The sequence below is a fragment of the Glycine soja genome, chromosome 12 (genome assembly GCF_004193775.1).
Source record: "Glycine soja cultivar W05 chromosome 12, ASM419377v2, whole genome shotgun sequence".
Lineage (NCBI taxonomy): Eukaryota > Viridiplantae > Streptophyta > Magnoliopsida > Fabales > Fabaceae > Glycine > Glycine soja.
The window spans coordinates 1,806,574-1,829,565 of record NC_041013.1 but is presented as its reverse complement, the minus strand read 5'-3'; the positions used below and the strand labels follow the sequence as shown (position 1 = coordinate 1,829,565).

The 22,992-nt window shown below is 34.0% G+C and overlaps 4 protein-coding genes and 1 pseudogene across 10 annotated transcripts; 1 reads left to right on the top strand and 4 right to left on the bottom strand.

The window, feature by feature from the left end:
- Positions 1-441: 441 nt before the first annotated feature.
- Positions 442-2,180, bottom strand: LOC114380251 (annotated as a pseudogene).
- A 702-nt stretch (positions 2,181-2,882) lies between these two features.
- Positions 2,883-5,529, bottom strand: LOC114380405 (ribosomal RNA small subunit methyltransferase NEP1-like). 6 transcript variants are annotated; one of them, XR_003659702.1, is made up of 9 exons: positions 5,203-5,529; positions 4,906-4,998; positions 4,603-4,747; positions 4,402-4,512; positions 4,098-4,180; positions 3,964-4,021; positions 3,801-3,849; positions 3,630-3,708; positions 2,883-3,179 (listed from the first exon to the last, which is right to left on the bottom strand). XR_003659702.1 is itself a non-coding variant. In XM_028339440.1 (8 exons), exons 1-7 carry the CDS (start codon positions 5,461-5,463, stop codon positions 3,839-3,841), a joined length of 762 nt encoding a protein of 253 aa, XP_028195241.1. In that variant the 5' UTR covers positions 5,464-5,529; the 3' UTR covers positions 2,888-3,179; positions 3,801-3,838. The 6 variants fall into 6 exon arrangements, 3 of the variants coding, with proteins under 3 accessions (XP_028195241.1, XP_028195242.1, XP_028195239.1); XR_003659703.1 differs by having other exon boundaries at positions 3,818-3,849; XR_003659704.1 differs by lacking the exon at positions 3,801-3,849 and having other exon boundaries at positions 2,888-3,179; positions 5,203-5,528.
- Positions 5,530-7,662: 2,133 nt separating this feature from the next.
- On the top strand, positions 7,663-11,407 carry LOC114378529 (putative pentatricopeptide repeat-containing protein At5g59900). Of its 2 annotated transcripts, none has more exons than XM_028337134.1 (2): positions 7,663-10,735; positions 10,935-11,407. In XM_028337134.1, the coding sequence occupies exon 1, from the start codon at positions 7,744-7,746 to the stop codon at positions 10,453-10,455; it is 2,712 nt and encodes a 903-aa protein (XP_028192935.1). In that variant the 5' UTR covers positions 7,663-7,743; the 3' UTR covers positions 10,456-10,735; positions 10,935-11,407. The 2 variants fall into 2 exon arrangements, with proteins under 2 accessions (XP_028192935.1, XP_028192936.1); XM_028337135.1 differs by having other exon boundaries at positions 7,663-10,828.
- Positions 11,408-13,196: 1,789 nt separating this feature from the next.
- Positions 13,197-16,453, bottom strand: LOC114378374 (peptidyl-tRNA hydrolase 2, mitochondrial-like). The gene is made up of 7 exons (XM_028336958.1): positions 16,102-16,453; positions 15,957-16,015; positions 15,626-15,685; positions 15,485-15,554; positions 15,043-15,112; positions 13,921-13,947; positions 13,197-13,577 (listed from the first exon to the last, which is right to left on the bottom strand). The coding sequence occupies exons 1-7, from the start codon at positions 16,333-16,335 to the stop codon at positions 13,528-13,530; spliced, it is 570 nt and encodes a 189-aa protein (XP_028192759.1). The 5' UTR covers positions 16,336-16,453; the 3' UTR covers positions 13,197-13,527.
- A 3,098-nt stretch (positions 16,454-19,551) lies between these two features.
- Positions 19,552-20,446, bottom strand: LOC114379917 (peptidyl-prolyl cis-trans isomerase 1-like). The gene has a single exon (XM_028338738.1). The coding sequence runs from the start codon at positions 20,357-20,359 to the stop codon at positions 19,841-19,843; it is 519 nt and encodes a 172-aa protein (XP_028194539.1). The 5' UTR covers positions 20,360-20,446; the 3' UTR covers positions 19,552-19,840.
- Between the last annotated feature and the right edge of the window lie 2,546 nt (positions 20,447-22,992).

Here is a 22,992-nt window from a genome sequence, read left to right as displayed (position 1 = left end):
GGAATTAAAATATAAAGTATAAGGATTAAAAAGATCAATTTCAAACTATAGGGACTAAAAGAGAATTAAAATACAAATTATAAGGACTACAAAAATCATTTTCAAAACTATAGGGACTAAAAGAAAATTAAAATATAAACTATAGGGACTAAAAAAATCACTTTCAAACTATAGGGACAAAAAAGGTAAGATTCGTGAAATCATAAAGACCAAATGAGTAATTTAACATTTAAAAAATCATGTTCGATTCCTATTACATAATTACACAAAACTTTAAATTGATTGAGAGTGTGCTTGGATGAGGCAATTTTAAATTCTAAGAATTTCAAATGCTCTAATTTAAATTCCTTTATTTCTAAAATTTTGTGTTTGGATTCTTTTATTAAAAGTTGAAGCTATCCGTTTCCAACGCGTCCGCACGTGAGAACAAAAACGGCGAAGCTAATGGGTGGAGCCACTGGTGGCGCCGCTGCGATTCTTGGAGGTCGTCATCATCGTCTTGAACTCCTCGAAGTTGATGCAACCGGCGTCATCGTCGTCGATGGACTTGATCATGTCGCGACATTCGTCGAGGAAGCACTTGAGGTCGAGGCGGTTGAGCGCGAGGTGGAGCTTCGCAGCGGAGATGAGGCCGTTTTTGTTGCGGTCGTAGAGATCGAAGGCGTCGTGGAACTCGCCAGATCCACCGTCGGCAGAGGCGTTGGAGCGACAGAAAGCGGCGAACTCCGTGAGGCTGATGAAGCCGTTGTGGTCGGTGTTGAGGTCTTCCATGACGCAGCGAAAGTCCTCCAGAGAGACGTCGAATCCGAGCGATCAGAGCACGCTGTCGAGCTCGTCGGCGGAGATCTTACCATCGCCGTTGGCGTCGAAGCGGTTGAAGACTGTCTCGAGTTCGTTCATGTCTTCGAAGTACGAAAAGAACTTACTTTTGAGAATTTGTAATTCACTCTATTCAAGATAAAATTTGAAATTTTATTCTTTCAACTTTTAAAATTCTAAAATTTTGAATTTCTTTTACTAAAATATCCAAATAGTTACTTTTAATAAAAAAGAATTTAATTCTCTATAAAAAATATATTACCTAGTTAAATTAACATATCCAAACACACTCTGAAGAATTTTGATAGGATGTGTTTCAATAGTTTCAATCAATACATAAAAAATCAAATAATTTTGTTGAAGCATGTACAATAATAAAATATTTTGGTGTCATGGATTTTGTGAAATTCAGCTTGTTTCTGTCTATGATTTGAATCCACATTTTCTATTAGGGTATTTTTTTATTTAGTGGTGTATGATTTTAAATATAATAATCATAATACTTAAGTGTTATTTATTTTTTACAATATATTTTATTCTGTTGTTATGGTTCTCATTATAAAGATAATGACATTTTTTAGATAAACATTCTATTTCCCTTTTTATATTAAGATAATAGCATTTTTTAGATAAATTTTGTATTTTCCTTTTTTATAGTCTTTATATGTAGAGATAATTGTATTTTTTCTCTTTTAAATAAAATATTTAAGTATTATTTAATTTTAGTCTTTTTATCTTATGATTTATTATTGTTATTTTAAAGAATACAAATAATTACAATTACAATTAATCAATTTTATTAGTGTTCTCATTTATACCGATTTGATTATATAATTGATTTATGAATTATATATTTATTAACGTCTATCATTGGAGCAAACATTTGAATACAGAGAGCCTAAATTTCGAGACACAATGACCCTAGTTAACTTCTACATAACAATCCTAGTCAACTTCTTCATCAAGCCTCTTCAACTAAAGCATTATTGACTTGTGAGATTGTATATTGTTTCAATCTCAAAGGCATTAGTGCACCATAATTGTTAAACCCAACAATCTCTCAAAACACGTTGATCATCATTGAAAAGAATTTCAACTATAATGACTAATAGATCTAACTACATGACTCCCTCCCTTAATCACAACAATCCTCATAAAAAGCCTAAATCATACCTTAATGGGAACGGGTTGGTTCCTCACTTTCTTCCCGTATAAGCACACATACTAAGCGGATCCTTAAGTACGTTCATCTTTCTACCATATTCCTTTGGGTCCGAACTGACTTAACCACCATAAAAGTCTTTATAAGTATCCCATCTTATATCTGCTTGCAGGTCTTTCTTGGTGAGGTTAGGCGGCATGCCTGAAACATTTGTAGGAACAATTTCATTTCTTCGTTCTATTTTAAATCTTTAAATCTTTGACAAAAAAACAATAATTTAAGGATTTAAAATAGAATATTCAAATCAACAAAAAAAATAAATTTATTTAATTTTAAAAATAGATGAACTTTAAAAACTAAAATAGCACATAATCAAAACATAAAATAAATTTAGAGACAAAATTACACATTATTAAAACTAGAAAGATTAAAAGTATAATTAATTTTTTTCATTTCTTTTGTTCAAATAAAAGTTTAATTTCTTTTGAGATTTTCATTCAATAAACAGAGAGAGAGTTCAGAAGTTTCTCTTGGAAGAGACAAGATTGTGAGCTTACAACAATGTTAATGAATACAAAATTGTTTTTTTAAGAAAAACTGGCGAGTTTGTTGTTTAACTTGTTATCTCGTCAAGTAGTACCATCTGTGACTGAGTGATTGAGTTAACTAGTGTATAAAACCTTTTCATAACAAAAAAAACTTCCAAGTTGAACTTAAAAACAAAAAGTTTTGAATTTAATAATTTCATAACATTTTAAACTTCAGATTTACTTTTAAATTAAAATTTCTTTATTTGTTGTTCAAAGTTAGTGAAACGAATTTCCAAACTCACCCTACGCATGAGCAAGTTCTGCCATCAAAATTTACTCTAAAACGAAATAATGGTTTGAACAAGGAAAAAAATAGTAACTCCCAAGCAGCGTATCTCAGCGCAGTATAAGCAACATTTAGATTTGGCTTCTATAAGCATCCTTTAACAAAATAATATTAATGCCTCAGAAAAAAATTATTTCCTATATCACTGCTAGGCAAGGCCCTATCCCTTGTATTACATAAATTGACTACGGAACTGGTATTACTAAATCGTCTCTCATGCATGAACTGAAGGTGGTGTTAAATCACAAAATCTTCCACTTTCTCTCAAGGGCACCAGTAATCCTTGTAATACAATAAGCAGCACTTAGAGGGTACCCCGAAACTGCAATCAGGAAACACGATGACGTAAGAAATAGAAAATATCCTGACTAGTGCATGTTAAATAAACAATCAGCTGAGGTAGCATTCATGCATATATCCAAGTTTTAACAACAATTTTTTAGGGTAAATGAAAAGGGTCTTGCAAACCAGTGCTTAGTTAAGGAATTAAGAGAGAAAGTATTTTTATCGAGAAAATCATAGGAAAACGTAAAAACGTAAAAAAATTAGGAGCACCACAATTTTACACATCCCAATCAAAATCTTTTTACTTTTAGTTCCTTATCCATAAATTCAGCTCAACTTAAACATGAGCTCTGTTAATGAGAAAGACAGTAATGTTTGGCTTGGAAGAAAACATCCCACTATGGTACTGTATGTGACCATCCTATTATAAAAAGGTAGCTATTTAGTATTCTTCATAAAATGTAATAAAGGAACCAAAGTGGGATACTGCTCAGCTGATCCGTGTATTTGTATTTGCCAATATTATCAAAGCTAGTCTAGTCCAACATTGGCCATTGTTCATAAACCTGCATTTAGTAGTTAAAGTTACAAAGGAAGGCAGATGAGCGAGAACAGGTGCCATAACCAGTTTAAGTTTTGCAAAATTTCATGAACTCACAAGTACAAAGTTCATACATAAAGAGACATGGCAATCAGCTAATACACACCTAAGACAGAAGACACAACAAAAGGAAATCAGCGGAGCCAAAAGTGACAAGCATGAGCATGAATAAAATTACTGAGAAGAGAGTACATAAAAAAGCAAGTATGGATAAACGTACTTGCTACATAATCTTCTGTATAATCTGTCTCAATCTTCCCATGGGCCATTGCTCCTACCTGAAATTAGAATATATTAGCATGTACCTACTTAGACAATAGGTACAGAAATTAAAAGTTGAACTAGTATGAGTACCACAAAGACAAGGTCCATATTGCTGGGAACAGTTGATACATAGTCATCCATATCTACAAGCTTTTCTGAACTATACGATAGACCTGACATTCAAAGGAAACAATCACTTCTATAATTTTGAATATATTGATAAAAGATTATTAAAAGAGAAGATAAACACGGAAGTGAACATAGGATTCAGGAATCCTTCCAATAGTGGTACAAGGAAACAAACACTAGTTTCATTTTCTCTGTATGTCTAAGAAACAAACCCCTTCGAAACAATTTGTGTAACCATGAAATCATCTTCAAAACCACAACACACCTATTTTTCGTGAGTTGATAGGCAAATACTGCGTGACAGGGTTTTTGATGGTTCGGAGAAGTTTCTCGCGCTTGCCAACAGCAGATATGCTCAATTTTTGAAGCAATTCCACTGCAGGATAGTAAAGTTCAGGAGCAACAAATGAGAACTCATTACAACTTCTCACGAGCCAAGGAAATCAAATAACTAATAATGACTTACACATGACACCAGCAAAGCGTTTGAATGTTCTTGGAATACGAACAAAGGGCTTAACCTCTATAAGAACACCTTTTTCAGTCCTTATGTATACCGACCGCAATCTCCCAGCTTTATTTAGTGGGCTATCCAAAATAGATAAAAGGGACTGAAAACAAAACAACACCATGTGACAAAAATAAGATTTTTTTTTAAAATTAAAAAAAATTGTGAACCATTTGAACTGCATAACCTCAAATAAGTAATGATTTTGATAGTAAAATTAAGACTAGAGAGTGATGATGATGCATTTGGAAGAAGCTTTACCTGATGAGTAATGTCAGGCCTGTAATCTCCGGGATTCTTGTTATTTTTGCGGAGGAAATTGGCATGGTCGTCGGAGTTTAAGAGCTGATATGTCTGCAGGGTGACAACAGAGAAAAAAAATTGAAGATACAAGGTTGGCTTCGTGGTAAATGGTGAAGGGATAGGTCGTGAGTGTGAGTTCGAATTTCACGGTAACCGAAACTAACATTTAACGATTAAAAAAAAGCAGAGAAAAAGAATTGATTTTGGTAATGAAGAAAGGATGAGTGAGAAATAGAAGGGAAGGAAGAGAAGTACCTTGCCGACTTTGGCGACTTCCAAAGAAGCTTTTTCTAGAATGAAGATGACGTTGGGTTTGTTGGTGTTGTTCTCACTGGGCGTAATTGGGATACCGCTCAATTCATCCCCCTCTGGTGTTTGTTGCTGTTGTTCTTCTTCTTTGTTGTGCTCCACCTCCACCACAGCTTTTTTTGGTTGCGTTTCTTGGTCTTCTTCGTCGTATTTGGGTTCGGCGTGCTTTCGCTTCCGGCCCCCCTTCACACCGTAAGGTCGCGTCATTGCCTCAATACGCTCAAACCAACTCCAAACACGTCCTAGCTAGGGTTATGCTTTTGTTTCTGCCCTTTTAATCTATGTCTCAATTATTATATAAATAAAAGGATAGAGATGTGAAAAGTCCCAAATGACATCTTATATTGTTGACACTTAGTATAAGTAGGGGCAAAATGAGAATTTTCATCTCTATTATATAAAAGGATAGACTGATCCTAAACCCTAAACACTTGATATATATTGTTGGGGTTGGGGCTAGGGTTAGGGTTGGGTCTGCGTTGGGAATAAAGAGGAGGGTCGCGGCCGAAGTGGAGGCTGAAATTGAGAACGAGATCGACGAGAGATTGGAACTAGGGTAAGTCCAATTTAGCAAATAAGGCACGGAAACCAAACCAGAGGGGTTAACGTGAGGGTGAGGGCGCTTGATGATCATGTCGCGCGTGGGATTCACGTAGACGCAGGGCGGGAGGCGGGGGTAGGATTCCGCGAGCCAGATGACGACGGGGACGTTGTAGGTGACGCCTTGGAACGTCATCGGGATGGTGCCGTCGGCCTGGAGGAGGTTGACGGAACGGCCGTCGTTGTGGGTGAACGACGCCGTTTGGGCACGAGGGAAGGGAAGGCAGTGGTGAGCGCCACGAGGTGCTAGCGGATGAACCACTCGGTGTCCTGTGAGTAAGGGACCGCGGAGGGGCCGCGCTGGGAAAGGACGGAGTTGAGGAACTGAGTCATCGCCGGCGCCGGTTGGACCATGCCGATTCCGATAAGCAGCGGAGAGAGGGATTATGTGAATGAGCTATCTGAGATTGCTTGCAAAGGGAATTGGTTTGCTGTAAGGGGTTGATGTAACATTCACTCACGCAAATCAATTTTCTCTCCAATCTCGAACAAACCATGTCACTTCTTTTTCTTGTTTGTGGGCTTCAGCTTCTTCCAAAATGGGCTTTCACGCTTTTAATTCAAACAATCAACTCAATACTTTTTTTTATCTTATGGTTTTCTTAATATTTTTATTGGCTAAATTTATTTTTGTTAGTCCTTTATTTTATTTTTTAGTTTTAATTTAATTCCTCTTAACAAAAACCTTCAATTTAATTTATGGATTTTTTAAAAAATTTTATTTAGCCTTTTTTTAAAATAAATTTTAGTTTAATTTGATCTTTCTGGTAGTTTATCATTCAATATAAAAAGAAAAGGGATTTATTCCAAAATAATCATTCGGAAATGGGAGGCTAGTAAAGGAATATCTGTGTCCGCTGGAGTATTTTGGAAGATATAGGATATAAATGCACAACAAGAGATTCTAGGCCCAAGAGGACTACACCAGTATCCTTTGACGGATTCCTTTGAGTACAATCGGACCTAGACAGACTATAAATTAGTAAGATAAATTCATTTGTTCTCTTGTAAGGATTGCAAAAAAAAAAATAAAGATTAACATACATTAATCAATTAGATAGAAAGTAAATTAAGTGGAAAGAGTGAGATTGATGAATCTCTATAATTTCAAAGGTAATTTTAGAAAAATAATATAAAGGATGTGAATTTAATATCTAAGAAATTTAATATTATTAAGTAAATTAACTGGCTTTATTAAATGGATGTGGATTAAATAAAAAAATCTTATATTTAGATACGGTGATAATACTATATTTTGAAAATCTTTGAGGTGTTTATTTTGTGGTTTAAATTATATTTTTAGAATAATATTTTTGGGAGTACTATTATAAGAAATACTATTATTCTCAAAGTAAATACTTATTATATTTTAGAATATTTTAAATTAATTTAATTTAAGAATAAAAAATTATTAAAAATGAGATACAATAAGACAAGAGTAAGAAGTTATGTATTGTATAAATAATTATATATTTTCATTTAATTATAGATTATCGTATTTTTTTTATATCATGATATTGACCACCAATGAATATGTTTTAAATAATTGAATCACTCTATGAATATGTTTTAAATAAACTAGTATTCTTTTGTCAAACTTTCAGTATGCATTGCACTAAAAATCTCTTTATCAATCAGCTAGAATCATGAAATGACCAATATAAACTATCTATTAAGTGAATAAATTTGTTTCGAGAAGGATTTGAAGTCGATGGAATTATATGTATACGTTGTTGAATTGTAATTTTTTTTATATACTTTAATAAATTTAAGCAGTTTTTCTTTTAATTGAATAGTAAGTAATAAAAGGTTAAAAACACTCTTTTATGAAGAGAAGAACCCAAACTCCCAATCTGGTGCGCGCGCGTGTAGTGTTGCGGTGGCCTAATGAAGCTCCGACTCGTTTGCACGGCGGTTCCCGCCGCAGCCGCCACTACCACCACCGCTCCTTCTCTTCACAGACACTTCTCCGCATCCAAACCGGACGAAGAAAACGACTGTCGTTTTGTGTCACTCCTCTGCGACATCGTCCGAGGAAAGCAGAGTTGGAAGGTGGCTTTCAACGACGCTTCAATTTCATCCACATTAAGACCCCATCACGTGGAGCAAGTGTTGATGAACACCCTCGATGATGCCAAGTTAGCTTTGAGGTTCTTCAACTTTCTAGGTCTGCACAAAAACATGAACCACTCCACAACCTCCTACGCCATTATGGTCCACGCGCTCGTTCACTCCAGGCTCTTCTGGCCCGCGAATTCCCTCTTGCATACCCTTCTCCTTCGTGAGTCCCACCCAAAATGCGTTTTTTCTCACTTTCTAGACTCTTACAAGCGATGTAAGTTTTCGTCCACTTTGGGTTTCAATTTGTTGGTTCAGAATTACGTGTTGAGTTCAAGAATTTTCGATGCCGTCGTCATTGTGAAACTCATGTTTGCCAACAATTTGTTGCCTGAAGTTAGAACATTGAGTGCCTTATTGAACGGGCTTTTGAAAGTTAGAAAATTTATCACTGTTTGGGAATTATTTGATGAGTCTGTGAACGCGGGTGTTCGTCCTGATCCTTATACTTGCTCCGCTGTGGTTCGGAGCATGTGTGAATTGAAAGATTTTCTTAGAGCGAAAGAGAAGATTCGGTGGATGGAAGCTAATGGGTTTGATCTTAGTATTGTGACTTATAATGTCTTGATTCATGGGCTGTGCAAGGGTGATCGAGTTTCAGAAGCTGTTGAGGTTAAAAGATCTTTGGGGGGAAAGGGTTTGGCAGCTGATGTGGTTACATACTGTACATTGGTACTTGGTTTTTGTAGGTTGCAACAATTTGAGGCTGGAATTCAGCTTATGGATGAAATGGTTGAATTAGGGTTTTCTCCAACCGAGGCTGCTGTGTCGGGGTTAGTAGATGGATTGAGAAAGCAGGGAAAGATTGACGATGCTTATGAGTTGGTAGTTAAGGTGGGGAGATTTGGTTTTGTGCCGAATTTGTTTGTCTATAATGCATTGATCAACTCTTTGTGCAAAGGTGGAGATTTGGATAAGGCGGAGCTGCTTTATAGTAATATGAGTTTGATGAACTTGCGTCCTAATGGCATTACTTATTCTATTCTGATTGATTCCTTCTGCAGAAGCGGAAGGTTGGATGTTGCAATATCTTATTTTGATAGAATGATACAAGATGGCATAGGAGAAACTGTATACGCCTATAACTCTTTGATAAATGGTCAATGCAAGTTTGGGGATTTGAGTGCAGCTGAGTCTCTGTTTATTGAGATGACCAATAAAGGGGTGGAGCCAACTGCTACAACCTTCACATCATTGATTAGTGGGTATTGCAAAGACCTACAAGTGCAAAAAGCATTTAAGCTATATAACAAGATGATTGATAATGGAATTACTCCAAATGTTTATACTTTTACTGCTCTTATTTCTGGGCTTTGCAGCACAAATAAGATGGCTGAAGCATCCGAACTTTTTGATGAATTGGTTGAAAGGAAAATCAAGCCAACAGAGGTGACATATAATGTATTGATTGAAGGGTATTGTAGGGATGGCAAAATTGATAAAGCCTTTGAATTGCTTGAAGACATGCATCAAAAGGGCCTTGTTCCTGACACATATACCTACAGACCTCTTATCAGTGGCCTTTGTTCTACTGGTAGGGTTTCTAAAGCCAAAGATTTTATTGATGATCTCCACAAGCAGAACGTAAAGCTAAATGAGATGTGCTATAGTGCACTTCTACATGGTTATTGCCAGGAAGGAAGATTGATGGAGGCACTGAGTGCTTCTTGTGAAATGATTCAAAGAGGAATCAACATGGATCTGGTTTGCCATGCTGTTCTTATTGATGGGGCTCTAAAGCAGCCAGACAGGAAAACTTTTTTTGATCTCTTAAAAGATATGCATGATCAGGGATTGAGACCTGATAACGTAATATATACAAGTATGATTGACACATACAGCAAAGAAGGATCTTTTAAAAAAGCTTTTGAGTGCTGGGATTTGATGGTTACTGAGGAATGCTTTCCCAATGTTGTGACCTACACTGCTTTGATGAATGGTTTATGCAAAGCAGGTGAAATGGACAGAGCAGGTCTTCTTTTTAAAAGAATGCAGGCTGCAAATGTCCCTCCCAATTCTATCACATATGGCTGTTTTCTTGACAATCTTACAAAGGAGGGAAATATGAAGGAAGCTATAGGGCTTCACCATGCAATGCTTAAAGGGCTTTTAGCAAACACTGTAACATATAACATTATTATCCGTGGCTTCTGCAAACTGGGTAGATTTCATGAAGCCACCAAAGTTCTTTCTGAAATGACTGAAAATGGTATTTTCCCTGACTGTGTTACCTATTCAACTTTAATTTATGAGTATTGCAGAAGTGGCAATGTAGGAGCATCTGTTAAATTATGGGATACCATGTTAAACAGAGGTCTCGAGCCAGATTTGGTTGCATATAACTTGCTAATATATGGCTGTTGTGTTAATGGAGAGCTCGACAAGGCATTTGAATTGCGTGATGATATGTTGAGGAGAGGGGTGAAGCCAAGACAAAATTTACATGCATTTCTGAAGGGTAAATATAAGAGCACCATTTAAATTGTGGTATAACATGCTCTAAACCAAAGGTTTAGAACCTGTATGATGGTTGTTGCAGTAATGGAGAGCTCAACACAGCATTTTAGCTGCATCATGATATGTTGAGAAGGGTGGGTGAAGCCAAGGCAAAATATACAGAATCTCTTGAGGCTGAGTTATCTTGAAAAGAGGTCAGTGCTTGAAGTAAGGTGGTTTTCTGAAGCCCGAAAATGAGAAAGTGTCTGCATAAGTAATCTCTATGATTTGGTGTCATGTCCAAATCAGAAGAGCCCGGTAAAAGGTTAGTACTTGCAAAGTGGAACAAATGTTCTATATTAGCTGCATGAACAGTTTTACTTGCGAACAAAAGTTTAAAAGATAAGCTTCCATAGAGGTTAGTTAGAAGAGTTTCTATTTTTAAAGAAAAGAGTAACCTTAAAAGTTAGTCTTGCGCAGTCTTAAGACTCATTTTCACCCAATACAGTATTTTGATATTGCAGTTACGTGATGCTTGGGTCAGGTTTTGCGTATTATGATCGATTACCTCTCTAGTCTGGCCGAAAACAAGTCATTCATGCCGAGATTAGAGAATCTACATGGATGTCTTGAAGCTTGGTGTTAAGCATTTGGAGCAGTGAAGATTCAAATCTATGATTTGTGGCAACTAGCACATAACTATTAACTTGTTCATCCACCACTAAACACTCTCCTTTTGGTTTAGTCACCAGGGTTCAACTTCCAATTTTCTTTTTTCCAAACCCTTGCAACTCATTGTTTTCGCATGTCATGATTAGGAGTGTTCATGATCTGTTTCGTCCAACTAACTCATCTCAATCTGAAATTAAATTTGATGAATTCAAGGAAGGTGTATTCATTTAGGATTTCAAAAGACTTTTTTTAACAAGTCTTGGGATATTCAATTAAGACAATTAGGATTTTTTGAAGGAATCCAATAAAATTCGTTTGTATTTAATTAAGATTTTTTACAACTTATAAAAAGTCTTTTATCATGTTACTGTTTGTGGTCGTATTAACATGAAATTGCTAATAGGATTCATGGTGCTTCAAACTTCAGACTTGTATTCAGTGATCAACTTTTATGACGGCTTACATATTTTGGGTTTCTTATGCCTTTGTCTATGTGCGGATGTTGATGATGTTCACGTCCTGTTTACGCAATATACATAACATGTGTTGGTTTCAATTTGGAAACACTATATTGTGCTGATAGTGAAGAACGTGGAGGTGTTATTGGGGAAAACGGAGCGAAATTATGTTTTTTTTTTTTTTTAAGGTGTTGAATGGGTTTCGTGGGATTGGGGTAGCTATAACAAAAATGATACATTATTCTTATGGATACATATCCACCAGCTGTTTGTGAAGAGGCCTGGGTGAAGTGGTGGAGTATTAGAATTGTTATCTTTTTGTTGACTCTTACAATTTTGAATATTTTTAAAAAAATCCTGAAACCTTTTTAAATTTTATAAATTTATAAAAAAATTTCAAATCTTATGAATTTATTTGTTATAAATTCATTAAAATTCAAATTATAAAATATTAATTATAAAAGTTTTTTTAAAAAAAAATTAAAAATTATTATATTCTTACAAAGACTTTTAAAATTCACTTAAAATTATTTTTTAGAATCCTAATTCAATACAGTTTGAAGTTTTAGAAATTAGATGTGATGTATTTTGTATACGGATAGGTTATACTTTGAATCATCCTAATTTGATCTGGTGTGTTGTATTTTTTTTAAAAAAGTTGTATACGGATGTAAGTTATACTTCGAAGTTTAAATCATCCTAACTTTATGATTCGATTATGCATAATGTTAAAATTAATGTATTATGTCAAAAAAAAAATTGGATAGACCTTTATATTTTTTTTTTATCAGCAAAATTAGTTCCGTATATCAGACTTGGCACAGTCTCGATAGGAACCAAACGATGGCTACGAAACATATCCTATGCTCCTATCCTCAGCTAATAAACAAAATCATTCCTAAGATTATTTGACCATTGGTTAAAATGTATTGTAAAATTTTTCTCTAAACTTCTAGGCCAAGTCCAAATTAAGAATGTTGCATATTCAAACATTTTGTTGCCATTAAACGTTGCATTGAAAAACAGTATGCTGTTCCTGTGCTGCCATATGGACCTTTATATATTACCCAGTTTTAATCGTGATGAATTGATAAATGGTCCTATATTTAAGGTCGGATAGGGACAATAATACACTTGTCCCAATAATCGTGATGAATTGATAAATGGTCCTATATTTAGCCGTTACTATTCAGAATTCTAAATTCAGCATTGAAGTCCCTGCCCTGCAGATACACCTCCCACGTTTGGCCCTGACAAGACGGAGTGGAGTGATCTCCTACTATCACACAAGTAAACAACTGAAGCCCCCAGCAAAACAAGTTCAGAACAAAAGGGCTTCTAAACATTTTAGTTTGGTTTCTAAAAGATTTAGCTAAGTAGTGACAGGAACTAGCTAGTTAAGGCTCAATGAGATAAGGCTTGATTTGTAAAGCTTGGTGCAAATGTCAATTTTGTAGCAAATAAACCACTTAACAAATAAATTAATCCACGTGTCAAATAACAATTTAGCAACAGCCTCTCAGTGATACAATCTAGTTTCATTTTTTAGGTTAAATCTTTTTGTTTCAGGTACAAGTTCATGTTGGAATTTATCTGATGTTTATGATTTTAAGTGGGAGGGGAGTGGCTTCGAATCCAGGTATAATGCTATTAATATATTCCCAATATTTTCTTATTCCAAATGGCATATCCAAATTTTATTTCGATGGCTAAAAAAATTCACATACCTTCCAAAACCAATCATGAAACCACCATGAATAAAAGTTTTGGGCACTGAGCCTAGAATCACCGTAATATATCTCGTACAAACTGAATTGCACATGATTCCAGATCTCCTAAGAGAAGTTTTCATCATCATCATCATACTGTCAACTAAAGATTTAATCGTAAATCTTCACGAGGCCCATAATTAGTTCAATCTGTTATCCTTCATGAACACTCACTCAGGTTCATGGTAAGCAATGTACCAAGTTGATCCGACAGAAAACTATAGTAGTTTCAGTCCACCTGTTACCTCATCTACCACTTCAACAGGTCCTGCACATGGATATCATAATATATCAAACAACTTCTAGCTGTATAGGAAGAAGAAGAAAACAAAATGCTGAGGACCTATTTGATTTGATAAAATGTTTCTATTTGCATTTTTAGTGTTCACTCTTAATTAAAAAATTCACCTGATTTCCATTTTATTTCCTGCTTTCAATTATTTGTATAGAAATAGTGAAATTTTTTTATTTTTTTTTCCTATTTCATATTCAAATATTTGAAAATAGACAATAAAATGAAAAGAGTATTTTTGTAATTAAAATTGAAAACAAAAAAACAGGTCTTAAATTTGCATGACCCAAAAAGTACATTTATTGGAGGAGAGAATTACCAAGAATTGCCATCACTGTTCTGGAATCTAGAAAAAAATTGCAAATTAACTATCATAAGCATTAAATATAAATATATACAAAAAATTATATTATAAAGATACAACAAGTAGAATATGTATCAAATAACCAAAGAAAAGCTAGTTATTCAGCTAACTTTACTATTTAACAAGTAAATCAAACTGTCTTTTCTCACGTGGGATAGAGACATAGAGATTAGAGACACAGAGACAGTCCAAAAGAACCAACTTAGCAACTCTTGTATTCAGAAAGTGTGCATGAGCTAACATTTTTGGGCATGAATGAAACTTCAATATTAAAAAAAGGACATGTGATGACCATTTCATTTTAGGGGGATGCTGGAAAACTATCTCTAGTTTCAATTCTAGTTGTACACAGCTTCCTATGATTCACAGATACAATTCAGGTATTGGTCCTATTGGAACAATACAATCTGATACAACACCTCAAATAATAAGATATGTGCAAGATACATATACATGTATAAAAATTTCATAAAACATAATAAATATATAGAGGAAAAATTTCAATTCCTAAAATCTAAATTAAGAGCATACTTCTTGAAGAATAAAGTCAAAATAAAAAATTATAAATCATTGTCATTAATCACTCATTGCCTATTGCGTACAAACAGGAATAGTACCAATCTTATTCCCTCCTTGAGTATCATCCTTCATAAAGTGGACACCTTCCAAGTTTAGTTCATCAAGAGACGATGCTTCAATGCTTTGATCTTATACAAGCATCTATGTCTCATCTCTGCCTTCAATAGATTTAAAAATTTCTTTTTCAAACACTCAAAAAACTTGGATACTTCACCAAGAGTATTGATATCAGATACAAGCAAGCCTCAGTGCTTCATAAATGGATTCCGTAGACACAATTTAATCAATATCCAGACAATTGGCATTAAGTGTGTGTGTGTGAAGATCCACTTAATCCAAGATTAAGTATTGTCTCTTGAATAACTTTTTATGAATTAAAAGTTCTCATTAAGAAGATCAAGTTTACAAAATTTCATATAATTTGAAAGCTAGTTGATACTTGATAAAAACTACCGAATATCTATAAGCAACTACTCAAGGGAAGTTTCAAATACGCACTTGGTGCAATCTGTGTTCTCCCAGCATCAATTGTGATATGGGTAGGTAACTTCAGAGATTTAGCTCTTTCCTAACACATTATAAAACAACAATTTTACTAAAATGAAACCATCATTAGATAAAAGAACTGTGCATAAAAAAAAGAGATAAACAAACTATAAGTCTATAGCATTCAAATTATTAATTGGTTTCCAATCAAATAGGCTTTAGGCTTTAAGTAAAAGAGAAGCAAATTTATATCTTTCTTATTGAATTAAAGTAAATTGGTTTCCAATCAATTTTCATTGTGATCACAATTATAACCAATAACTTATTAATGTTTAGCAGGCATGTACCCAATACATATCTTAAAGATTACACAGGAACTTAGCTTCATTTTTTTTTTTTGGTGATGCAAGAAACTTAGCTAATGTAGCAGAAAATGGCCCTAAACAATACTCACTTGCAAAGCCAGCATGTCTTCTTCACATTCAATTTTGACAACCACCTTAGGCTGTGCAGACATCTCCCACCTGCACATTTAGGTATGCAAACTTGAGAATGAAGTTATACGATGCAGGTGCTACCAAGATTATGGAAGTACCTATTCAAAGCCTTTGGTGCTCGACGAAGGATCTTTTTATAGAGACCTAACGTTGCATGACTGCTCAAAGACAGAAAAACACAGTAGTGACTAGTGAGTTTGAATCATTGATCAGGTTCTCATTAAATAAATAAATAAAAGTCGACAGAAACAAAAAATAAGAAGATAAGCAGCAACATAAATGAATGAAAAACAAAATAAGAGCAACAAATCATTTAACATGGATTTCTAAGTTAGTGTGCTTCCACAAACTAGACAACTAGATTAATAGAAGTTTCAGAATCTCAGCGCATTCTGACTTTCAAAGTTAATATTGTGAGAAATTGCGTACCTGCATTGAGCAGCAATCTTCCCTTTACCCATTTTAAGATCATTCCTGACAACAAGTATCTGCAGAAAAAAGGAACAATTTTTGAAGCAACCCATTGAGATTGAGTACATGGGTTTGGAGAAAAAGAAGGGATTTTGAGGAGTACCATCTTAAAATCATCGAGAATTTCAGCGAGTTGTTCAATCTCAAGGGGGTCTTCGAGTTTGGACATAGTATTCCTCTTCTTATTGTCGCTGTCATTGAGAAGTGAAGCATCTTTTTGTTTAGTCGATAATTTATGTGAGAAGAGGAAACGAGGGGGATACTGAGAACCAATGAAGTAGCCCAAAGCGAGATAACCAGCCCCCACCAGAATGGCACTCAACCATGACAGTTCCATTCTTAAGATTCAATGTTTTAGGGTTTCAGACGAAGGTTAGGGAAGAATAACACTCAGCCTCAACGTTTTTTTCACCAACGCTCACCGGACATAATAGTAAATGGTCAATAAATAACTCATGGCATATAGTCATATATAATTTATATAGTTTTGTCTAAAGTGAGAAGAAGAGCTATTTTTTTTTATGCATAAGAAATAGAAGAAAGGTAAGTTAGATTCTTTGGTAGTCAAAACCTACAAGCTAATAGTATATTTTTCTTACTATTTCTAATATACATTTTTAAAATTTTAAGCTAAAATTCACTCGATAAATAGTTAATTTAGTCTTTGTATCAAGTTATCAAATTATTCGTTAGCTCTTGAAACTAAGGAAAACTTCGGGTATAAAAAAACCAAGAAAAACTTAAATAAATTTATGAAATTTACTAGAGTCTCTTTGAAATTAATCATTTTTTTTTAAATGTCACTTTGATACATTAGATTTTAAAATTTTATTTTAATCTTTTATGTTTTCAAAAATTTTATTTTATTTTTTTATGTTTTAAAAATTTTATTTGGTACATAAAGTTATAAAAACTTAATTTTAGTCCATTATATTTTTAAAAGTTTTATTTTTGATCATTTTTTTTATTTTTGTTAACAAATGTTAGGATGTTGTTAACTTTGTACTCACCCCAACATAAATAACTTAAATCACTATTCATTAAGATGTATAACCTCTCATAGCCACATCATCACCAACACCAACACCAGCATAGATAAAAAAAAAGTTAGATTTCAATGAGAAACTTGAGATCTAACTTCGAAAAGGTTGGATTGATTTAAACCATTGGTTAAAATCGGACTGAAAAGAAATGTAAATAGGATCAATTCAATTCCTATCTTGAATTTTGATATTGAGGAATCGGATTGATTCAATATAATATATATATATATATATATTCATCGTGAGATTGCCCATAAAACACACGCCAGATGACAAAGCAAGGGCAATCAGTGTTTTTAATGCACTGGTATAAAATTGAGACCATGATTTTCTGCAAATGGACACCATTTCTAGTTCTTGGAGGCTAGAACAGAAATTAGACGCTTCATTACTGGGAGAAATATTGAAATTTTAACTTTGACCAACAAAATAGAACAAAATACATATTCTTTTTTCAATTTTTACACAAGAAAAAATACACATAGTGTACCTATCGAAGGAGGAGTTTCCTGTTGGAAATGGAGCATGAGTTTCCTGTGGACCAAGAAAAAAAAAACACGAGCAACATGCAGAGAATGGAAATAGGTGAGTAACATGAATGAGAGGATACTGGGTAGCGCATTCTCATCACACGAGAATTCACTTTTCCAATCCCTTCCTCAAGTAATTAAAAAGAGTAAAACACGAAGATATATTTTTCCGGGAATAAAATATGCCCAAAATTCAATATTTTATTACCTCTTAACAAACAAACATAAGAATAGATTTTTCCTATCTCATATTCTCATAAATAAATCAAGATAACTTAAAACAAACACCTCTTTGATTTTACATTTTAACTAAAAGATGTACGTCACGTGAGAAGAAACTATCAATAACTTACACATTAGTAACATGTTTTAATGTAGTTCCAAACACTTTTTTTTATTATCAAAATCACATTACACATTTCAGATAAATTCGTATACAAAATATTTACATAAAAATAATGTGGAATACCGAATAAAAAAAATCTGAGAGAATTTGCATTTGAAATGAAAGCATTATATAATAAGTAAATAACATATAAACTAATTATGTTTATAAAAACAACTATACTGGCATCTGAGTACATACACGGTTAGCATTTTACTTTTATTCAAAACATGATTTTGGTTTACGATGTAATTTTTTTTTTAAACTAGCAGTACTTAAAAAACAACTCATTACCTAATAAACATCTCTAAAATGCATGAAATCATTTGTCTATTATAAGTTTGTAAAATTACCTTAACTGATTCATATATCATATTTTTGTCAACATTTTTATGGGTTACTCGAATGTTACATCTGAGTGCAGCCCAAAACACAGAGGTTGAGTCACTTTAGTGGTTGTTAGACCAACGCTTTTTTATCTGCTTTGAGAACAGAACACAAACGCCCATTATGGAGCTTTCTGTCCTTTTAAAAACAAAAGGCGTTCCAAGGCTAATAGCATCTTGCCAAAGAACGGTAGCCACTGGTAGAAGAACCTCTAAAAGTAAATAAAGAAGAATCACGACCATAGTTGACAACACGAACGGGGTCCCTACCGTAATGCAATTTCCTTTTTCTGAATGAATGAATATGACCCACAACACCGTGTTTTGAAAAAGCATCCACACCAAAAGGAAAAATAACATGTTATTGGCCTTTAAATCCCCCATTTGATTGGTTTGAACAAATAACCAAGGGGTTCAAGTTCAACTCTGTACATCCAAGTTACCTTGTTTATAAGCTGCTACTAGACTAGGCAGGGACATGATTCATTTCAATGTCAGTCAAGTCAAATTTAGAATATCACGAATGTAAATATTTTGGGTACACAACACAAGTAGCTACAAATAACCAAGTACTTCTTTCGGTACAACTATATCAAATTATCAATAAGAAATAACAAAAAACTGAGAAATTGGTGTTTCAATCCTCAAATAAATAAAAAAGCTCGTGGAAGGAAGACTACGGTGGCGGTACACCACATCCACATGTATTTTTAATTCAACCCTAAATTTTATCATTAGTCACATTACATTATCCTCTTTCTAAAGTCTATAGTAGCAGATATTTTTGGCTTGTCCATGCTCTAGGTTCACATAATCTGGACACGACTATTGAGCCGGACACAAGCACGTGTCCTCTCTCATCAATCAACTTTCTTCCTTACGTCAAAAGTGCTCAACAAAGTTATGGCAAAGTCCCAACACACTCCAAAAACATACAAACAAACAAACAAGATTTTCTTCACAGATAATATTATAAGATAAGACAATAAAAGTACAATAATGATGGGAAACACGGATCACAATTTCATCAAAAATAACACAGTCGTATGTATTATCTGCACAAAAATCAATCCATCAAACCAATGAACGTTCCTAGTTGTAGGTTCTAATTATCGTAAACTATGGTATTTAATAAACGCCAATTTTCCACAATTTATAATCAGAAACAACTAAACGTATATAAAAAAAATAATCGAAGATTAAAGAGAATTACTAGGCGAATAATAGAGGTCCTAATTTTTATTGAAGGTAGCTCATCATATTTTTTTATGTTTCTCATAACAGACTCCATTCACTCTATGAACGAACCACATGATACTGATATTTTAGAAAGGAAAGGAAGGATTCAAAGGGGAAGGGTTTCGAAATGATATCCATAACACCGCAATCCCCTAAACGACATGGGAAAGAGAAAAAAAAGGCAAAAACGACACCGAAAGAAACGACACATTCAGAGCCACCGACACAGAGATAAAAGCCTAGGGTCAACGTCGTCTATCTAAGAGAGTTGACCACAGTCGGCGACGACGACAGGCTTGGCGGTCCTGCCGGAGCTGGATCCGACCTTCTCTATCTCCTTGACGACGTCCATCCCCTCGACGACCTGTCCGAACACGACGTGCTTTCCGTCGAGCCACTCCGTCTTCGTCGTGCAGATGAAGAACTGAGATCCGTTGGTTCCGGGACCGGCGTTCGCCATGGAGAGGATGCCGGGACCAGTGTGCTTCTTCAAGAAGTTCTCGTCGGCGAACTTGGCGCCGTAGATCGACTCGCCTCCGGTGCCGTTTCCGGCGGTGAAGTCGCCGCCCTGGCACATGAAGTTCGGGATCACGCGGTGGAAGGACGAGCCTTTGTAGTGGAGGGGCTTGCCGCTCCGCCCGGCGCCCTTCTCGCCGGTGCAGAGCGCGCGGAAGTTCTCGGCGGTGCTGGGAGTCACGTCGGCATAGAGCTCCATCACGATGCGGCCGGCAGGTTGACCGCCGATGGTCATGTCGAAGAAGACCTTAGGGTTAGGCATAGTTGCAGAGAAGAGAATCGAAAATCGCACTACTGAGGAAGAGGAAGAAAGAGGGATTAGGGTTTTGCTTGGGGTTGCGGATGACGAGAGAGAGATATTTATAGTGGCGCGTGATGCAGAAGTGACCGTTCGATTGGAACACGTGGTGGGGTGTGAGTGAAGTAAAGTAACTATGGTTGAGTTTGGAGTTGACTAGGGTTAGTGGAGCGGATCCGAGGTCACTCACGGATATGCTCGTCATTATGCCAATGACTTTCACGAGTGTGGACTTTTTTCAGGCCGCAACAAACGACGCCGCTTCGTTCTCTTCTGCTTTAAATTTAAATTTATATTCTCTTTTTCTCTTTTTGAAAAAAAAAAACAACAAAAGTGCTGACAAAGTGTGAACAGAAAAAAAAAATTTAATCTCCAAATATATAAAAAATACAATAAATTAATTTTAACATATAATTTAATAAAAAAATTGATCATAAATTTTATCCTTTAATATCAAATTAATCTTAAAAATATAATATATTATCAAATTAGTCATTAAATATTATAACTTAATAATAAAATAAATTCACAAATTTAATAGAATTAATTTATCATAATTTTTACATATTTAAAAATTAAATTGGTCACTGTATCATTCCTTCAAAGAACCTATTTTATTTTTTTGCTTGAGAATTAGTTGATGTGAGAAAACATGGAGATGGGGCCAAGTGAATGTGGACAAGGATTGATCTAAGGACTGTGGAGGGACCATTTGGATCGGAAAAGACCCGTCATTGTCGATTCTTACAAAATTGGTCTACGTCAGTTCCGAACCAGGGAACTTCTCCTTAGATTTTTATAGCAAAAACTCAAAAAGGATAGAAAATTTATTAATTTTTATCACTTTATTTTTGTATATTTTAATTTTTATAAAAATATTAACTATTAATTTATCAATTCAAAACTGAAACCCGCATTATTTTATATCTAGAAAAAGCTTAATCAATAATAATAAAAAATATTACATTAAAAAGTACTATCTTATTAACATCTTAGACGTAGCTGGTCAGGCACATGCATTATTGTGTCAAGTCAATCAATTCCTGAAATGATAAAGTATAAGATAGAGGGATCTGGGCATTTAAGTTGAATAATAATACTAATAATAATAATTTAAGTTGTTCAATCTTTTAATTTATTCTACTTTAATTTCTAATTTAGCCAAAATGTTATTTACCTTAATTTTATCATAAAAATAAATGACTTTATAAAGTAGTTGATTGAAATAAAAATAAATATTAAAGTAAAAAATCTTAGAATATAAAAAATACTTGTAAACCCAAAGAATAAACGATAGAGTAAAAGTTTATTCGTTGTCAAATCAAATAAATAGCCAGATATATCTTCTTTTTTCGTTCTTTAGATATATCTTTGATCCTAGAAGAAAAAAAAAACAAATAAATAAAAACTACATGAAAATAAATGGAAAAGGCAAAGATTATGAAGAAGGTAAAGTGATATTTTGTGGTGTGTGAGTATAAGTAGAGGTGTGAAAAGTATTTCATTTCACGGATGCCTCCTCAATAATACTTATGCCATTATCACATAGACTATAACTAGATGGTGTGAAAAAAAAAATCAATGAAAATAATTAATAACAATAATGGATTGTACACCTTTTCTTAAAACCTATTTCAAATTGTGTCTTGTAAATAGAATTTTTTAATTTTAACTTCATCCCAATTATTTCTTAAATTCCAATCTCATTAATGGTTAAAAATCTTAGATGATTGAAATCTCATTAAATTTCAACTATTGATTTAATTAAACAACTACATTATCTAATTATTATTGATTTTAATTCCAATGATGCGGCAGAATACTGCTACCTGATCTCTACCTTGGACTACACGGACTCCAATGAAGAACTCGAAGTTGGGTACTTGGGGTTCGAGCAATTGCTGAATAGGGTTACTAAAGTTGATCGGTTTCTTAGTTTGAAACAAACCATCACCAAACGCTTCAAGGCAAAAAAATACTCAACATTTCACCTCTATAATTCAATTTCTATCCCTGAATTGATCTTACCTTTTTCTTTTTACCCCAATCGAATAATTGTGATTCTGTATAGAAATGTAGTATCTTATGCATAATTATGGTCATTTGGTCCATTCATTGGTTCAAATATGACCCGTGTTCCGGACTTCTTTCAATATATAAAAGCTGAACAATATATAGATATTATTTTAAAATTAACTCTTATCATTATTTTTAAATTCACACCTAAATAATTTCTAATTAATTGGCTATATAAAACTATTTATACTTAATAGTATATAGATATTAAACTCGATTAAAATGATTAAATAATATAGACTTAATTATCAATTTAATCTTTAAATTATTTTAAAAAATTTCATTTAATCCTTAAATTTTTTAAAATACATTAATTTAGTCCTTTCCAGTTCAATTAAGTTGACGTCACAATTAAAAATCGCCACTATTTTAAATAAATAAAACAAGTCTCAAATGTATCATTACTCTTCACCTTGAGTCCTTGAGCAACCTATGCTCTATTTTGCCAAACCACATTGGGAACCCTAGCAATTGCCGCATATCAATGTTAAATCGGCAACTCAAGCTGTGACAACTACCAT